This window comes from Arachis ipaensis, chromosome B1, assembly GCF_059453495.1.
Source record: "Arachis ipaensis isolate K30076 ecotype BB chromosome B1, ASM5945349v1, whole genome shotgun sequence".
Lineage (NCBI taxonomy): Eukaryota > Viridiplantae > Streptophyta > Magnoliopsida > Fabales > Fabaceae > Arachis > Arachis ipaensis.
Window position 1 is genome coordinate 49,272,684 of NC_142436.1, and position 6,126 is coordinate 49,278,809.

Consider the following 6,126-nt stretch of genomic DNA (forward strand, 5'->3'; position numbering starts at 1 on the left):
AGTGTTGGGTAGATACTTGAGCAATCCTAGTATGGATCATTGGATAACTGTTAAACGCGTAATGCGTTATCTAAAGAGAACAAAGGATTACATGCTTACTTATCAGAGATCAGAAAATTTGGAGATCATTGGGTACTCTGATTCCGATTTCATGGCATATGGTTGCGAAACTTTGTCACTGAGCTTCGTATAGTAGATGACATTGAAAGGTCATTAAAGATATTTTGTGACAATAAGTCAGCAGTACTATACTCCAATAACAATAAGAGCTTGACAAAATCGAAGCATACAGACATTAAGTTCTTAGTTGTCAATGAGAAAGTTGAAGAAAAACATATTTTCATAGGACATATAGGAACAGAGTATATGCTAGTAGACTCAATAACCAAGAAATTGATCCCTAAAGTCTTTCATGAGCACACTGCTCGGATGGGTGTCAATATTTGTGATGCCTTAGTTTAGTGGGAGTTTATTTTATACTATATGTTCTATGACAGATATTGAGTTATTTTTCTGCAAAATTAAGTTGATGGTTTATTTCATGTTATGTGAAATGTTCATTTTGCAATATTTGTATTGTGTTTTATCTCAATAAAGTTTTAAAGTTGGACCAGCTGGAAATAGACATGCATGAGATCACTTGGCATGTAATTTCCATGTTACTCATCCAAATTTGATCTATGTCGTTAAGTATATTAGGATGGTGATTGTCGTGGTTTAGTCACGACATTAATGTGATAAAAGCCGGGGTAGTTCCATATCTAATATATGAGACGGACCAGATTGTTAAAGTAATGAGAGAAATAGCATTCAGATGCGCGCATAAAGTTTATAAGATGTGATTATGTCAAATATATGTATAGCCCAAGTGAGAGATTGTTAGGAAATTATTTTAATTTTCTAATTTGTTTGTGGACAATACATATATTAATTATAATCACAAATTATGCTATTTCAAATTAAATGACTTATATAATGGTGATCTCATTTATTGTTATAAATGCTAAATTGAATAAGTCATTATTACTTTTGATTTGGAATTAAATGAGAATAAAAAGCAGATATTATCTTTTATTCCTTAGATAATTATTTTGTATTTTAGATATATTATCTTTTAGACTTTAGATACTATTTTATTTGGGCTTTACGGTTTAATGGGTGTCATGCTCAAATATAAATAGTCCTTCAGGGTTTCGGTCCCCAATATACCAAAGCCGCCTTTGTTGCTCTTTCCCCATCAAAAGAGTTGCAATCCAGTCGCCTAGGAATACAGAAGGCTTTAGTTGAGGAAGATCGAAGGAACCACAAGATTGAGACAATCCTTCCATCTAATTTCTAATTTCTATTAGTAAAGGTACGCTTCCACATTATGATATATTTTTGGTGACTCAATATGGATGATCTGGATTAATAAAATAATTTATTCCAACATGTTCTTTATTTTAATTACACTTTTAAGTACTCTGAATAGATTTATTTTATTATACTTTTAATAACCAAACTAAACATTACTTATGTTAGTAAAGAGTGATCCACGGCATTGAGTGAGAGGATAGGAGATAGCGATGATTTCGGCGCTGGCTATATTGAATAGGACGGCAAAGTTATTGACGATGGGAATTCAACGACGTCGTTAAGGGATAAAGAAAGAGAGATTGCGTGAGAGGGCAGTAGATGACGACGACGTCGTTCTTCTTGTCACCACGGCGACTACGATGCTTGGAAGTACTGAAGCTACGTGACGGAGAAAGAATGGAGGAGTGGAAAGATGTTTCAATTAACGGGAGTGAGGTGTTGATATTTTAAGAAATTATATCATTACCCATCTCAAATAATAAATTACAAAATAATCCAACTATGGTTAATATAATAACCAATTAAAACGTGACACATGATAAAGAATAATTTATACGTTATTTTAGAGAAAATTGGATAGAATTCACCTAATTAAATATAGTCCATTTCTAATTGTTAAATTCATCATTTTTTTTCTATTAATTTTGACCAAAAGAACATACTTCATACAACACAAGCGAAATCACTACGATCATAGTAATATAGCTGACTTTCGTCACACTGTGCTACCCCATTTCTAAAACTATCCAATATCATCTTTTTAAACCTTTGCTAAGGATTATTGTTGTCCTTCAATTCTTCGCTACATAATAAATGGACACAATATTATCTAAACGTATATCCAATTTTCAAGAAAGTACGATGGAATACTTGAAACGTTTCATAAAGTACAATGACATATGTGAAAACTTTCCCAATGAATATATAAAAGATAATAGAAACAGGATACTAGATAGGGATGGATGCAATGAAAATGAAAAGCACGCAGTGGGAACGTTCGAGTGTCCGGACCGTTGACATTGTCAATTTTCGATTAGATCGATCGGTCGGTCCAGTCCAATTTTAAAAATCATGACTCGAACTGAACTAGCTAGGTCACGGACTGACCTCCTGCAGCCAGCTCACGGTCACGGAGACTCAGTACTCTCTCGAAATCACAAAACCACAGCACATGATTCCAAAACTTCCATTTATATTCCCTATCTCTTTCTCTCCATCTCTCTGTGCCCCACTAATTTTTTATATCAAATATAATTGGAATTTTATCTGATATAAGAATTATGTGATTTTCTTTTTCTTCAAAGTACTACTTTTTTTTATACTAATTAAAATTTAGTCCAATGATAAAAATGATTAATCCACAATAACATAATGAACTAGTTACTACTATATCCCTATAGCTTCCTCGGTAGTGGATGGATTGTTATTATTACGAGGGACAAACTTATGGTAGCGTTAGATATATAATCCATGATTCTACTTGTCGGTTTAATCTCTTTTCGTCAAGTGATTTTATAATATATACATGTTTTTAATAAAACGATTTAGGCTTTGATTCTTAGAATAAGAAAAAATTTAGTATATGAGAAATAAAAAAATATTTATGTATAATCACATTTTAAGTTGAAAAGAGATTATTGTTTGAAGAGATGAATTATATATAAAATTATTTATGTATCTTTAGTTATCAGTGTAAATTTAAAAATAATATTTGCATTTTTTTTGTACATAACCTTTTTTATATATTCTCTTTTTATGGTATAAAAAAATATTTTATCTTCTTTTACTTTTTATCGATCATTTTGAATATTAAAAAGCTAAAAGTGTACAAAAGAATTGTAAAAAAAAAAATTAGTGCAAATAACGTTATTCCCGTGGTGTTTAAATTTTTGAAATAAAATAATTTTATAATAACATGTATATTTTTTAGTAAGCCTTATCAATTTTTGTTATGGAAAATTCAACTAATTCAATTTAATTTCTTGAAATTTAAATAAGAATTTCAAACTTATATAATACATACACTTGCTTAAAGAATTAAATTTCCTATTATTTTGACTATTGTGATATTGTTACAAAAGACACATTGCATGTTGTGGTTGATTTTTTTGTTATGGAAGCTGTGAATGTGTTGTGCATAATTATAGATGTTAGAGGTAGTAGACCAATTTGTGGGACAATTTTTGTTCAAATTTGGTGTTAAGAAATTGGACCCTTCGATTTCATTGTTGAAAATTTTTTGTAAGCAAATCGGAGGGTCCGTTTTGTATGAAGGAAATATCTGAAATTTATATGAAACTTATCGGACATTTCGAGTTCTGCATGAATGAAAATTTCTTTTTTATTTTCCCTCAACAACTCGCATGGTCTGTGTTGTAGTGAATAAGTCGGACTGTCCGATAAGCCTCGCCCCACTCGCACCGTCCGATTTCTTACCTGCTGACACCACATGCAGGTAAAGCACACCTGATCCCCATAACGGGGTCCTACCCCATTCTAGCCTCCATAATAAAATTAAAAAGTGGCATGTTGTTGCTATCTAATAAGAGTGTTAGGGATCAGTAAATTTTGTGATTTGTAACCATTAATTAGTCATTATCGATATTTTTAATGGTGTAAAATTTTATCTAATGGTATAAAATTATTCACTTTTTTTTTACTGATTAAGTGCTGGCTAAATTTTAATAAAAGTGTTGGTCCCTTAGACTTTTTCATCTAATAATCTGAGAGTCAGAAACCATGACAATTTAATCATGACTAAATAGACAAAAAATATACATAAAAAAATTTGCGATGAGTAAAAATATATATAAAAATTTATAATTAAAATATACTTCAAGAATTGTTTTTAATAAAGAAAAATCGAAAATTTATAAATATTAAAATCTCGCTAAGTATAATGTTTTCGTCGTCAAAACCAATCTTTTAAATACGGTGAAAGTTCAGGTATAGTCGACTTCACATAAAGTTGATAATTAAGAGTTATTAGATAAAAATTTAGTCAAATCAATTAAATTATCTAACAGTTCTTAATTATTAACTTTACGTGAAGTCGACTGCACTTGAGTTTTCATCGGATATTTATGTATCTTTGATGTGTATCTTTATTCATCCCAAACTCTTCCTTTTATATTTCTTGTCCATTTATTCGGTTAATTATATCTATTCTTGTTCTGCACATAATAAGACGTTGTTGAGTGCATGCATGTCTTCGCGGATGTTCTATATGATGCCATGTGTTACTTACTGCATGTTGAATAATATATAATCTTATTCTAGCTATATATCTTGTTTAACGAAAGGTTAAACTCATTAATTAGCTAGCTAGAATCTTCAAAGATGCATGTCTCTTGCTCTCTCTCTATATATATGGCACCCTTCACAATATATTCTCACTTATCATAGAAAACCGATAAGGGTTCGATTTCCACTTTCTACATTCAAGCAATCCGAGGAAAATCAAAGAGAGAAGAAAACAAAGATAACTTAATTAGCGATGTTTCCAACAACCTCAAAAGCTACGTTTTTTATTTTCATGATTCTAATGCTGAATGCTATGCCACCAATAATCTTAGCATGTGGTCCTTGCACGCAGCCGCATCCATCACCACCTCACCACCACTACCGCCCAAAACCCCCGCCACATCACGGCGGAGGAGGAAAACACCCCTCGAAACCGCCGTCATATCCATCACCACCAGTCATCATCATCCCGCCTCCAGTGCAACCCCCTCCAGTAATCATATACCCGCCGCCGCCGGCTCGAGCGACCTGTCCGATCGACGCGCTGAAGCTAGGGCTGTGCTTGGACGTTGCCGGAGGGATTGTGCATGTGGGAATAGGGAACCCGGTGGAGAATATTTGTTGTCCAGTGATTCAAGGGTTGCTTGATCTTGAAGCGGCGATTTGTCTTTGCACCGTTATTAGGATTAAGCTTCTTAATCTCAACATATTCATACCTGTTGCTCTTCAGGTTCTTGCAACTTGTGGCATGACTCCTCCTCCTGGTTTTGTTTGTCCACCTCTAAAATAGTTAATTAATTAATTAATTAAGGACTAGCTAATACTACTTTGTAGCTTAATAATTCCATTTTCATACTCTATTATATATAAATTATCATCAAGGTCATATATATGTATGTTTTAAGGTGTTTCAATTTAATTAATTTTGCTGTGCTATATATTAGGGTTTTTCTTATGGGTTCATGTAATAACTAGTTAATACTACCTCTTATCTATCATAAAAGACTTATGGATGTGTAATATATGTTGTTTATTTTAAGCCCAACGACATAACTCTCATTATGTTTTTCTAAGTGTTTTGTTGTGATATATTTAATTATTTATTGGGCTTAATTTGAAATAAAAGAAATATTGAACAGGCGTTTAAAAGGACAAACACATTGTGTTTGGTATTCCTAAAACAGTTTGGACAGATAGACAATGATTTTTATAAATAATGTAAACAATAAATTCTAAAAAAATCTAATAACGTAAAAAAAATACTTCATTCCTAATTTATCTCTTAAATCCTAATGTTAGAATAACCATTCGTACATTTAATAATAAATTGAACATTCAGTTATTATTAATTATGTATGAGTAAATTCAATAAAAAAAAATAACTATCTAATTAAGAATAATTAAGATAATAATCAGTATACCTATTAAATTGAGCATTTGACATATCAATTGTTCACATTATTATTTAGTATTCTTATTATTCTTATTATTTCCCTACATTTTTCTTAAAAAATATTATATGTTAGT

General features: G+C 31.4%; 1 protein-coding gene across 1 annotated transcript; it reads left to right on the plus strand.

Annotated features, from left to right (window-relative positions):
- Positions 1-4,669: 4,669 nt before the first annotated feature.
- On the plus strand, positions 4,670-5,644 carry LOC107630203 (uncharacterized). The gene has a single exon (XM_016333280.3). It carries the CDS (start codon positions 4,853-4,855, stop codon positions 5,387-5,389), a length of 537 nt encoding a protein of 178 aa, XP_016188766.1. The 5' UTR covers positions 4,670-4,852; the 3' UTR covers positions 5,390-5,644.
- Positions 5,645-6,126: the final 482 nt, after the last annotated feature.

Coding starts and splice junctions, on each gene's coding strand:
- LOC107630203 (XM_016333280.3), top strand. CDS start 4,853: ATGTTTCCAACAACCTCAAAAGCTACGTTTTTTATTTTCATGATTCTA.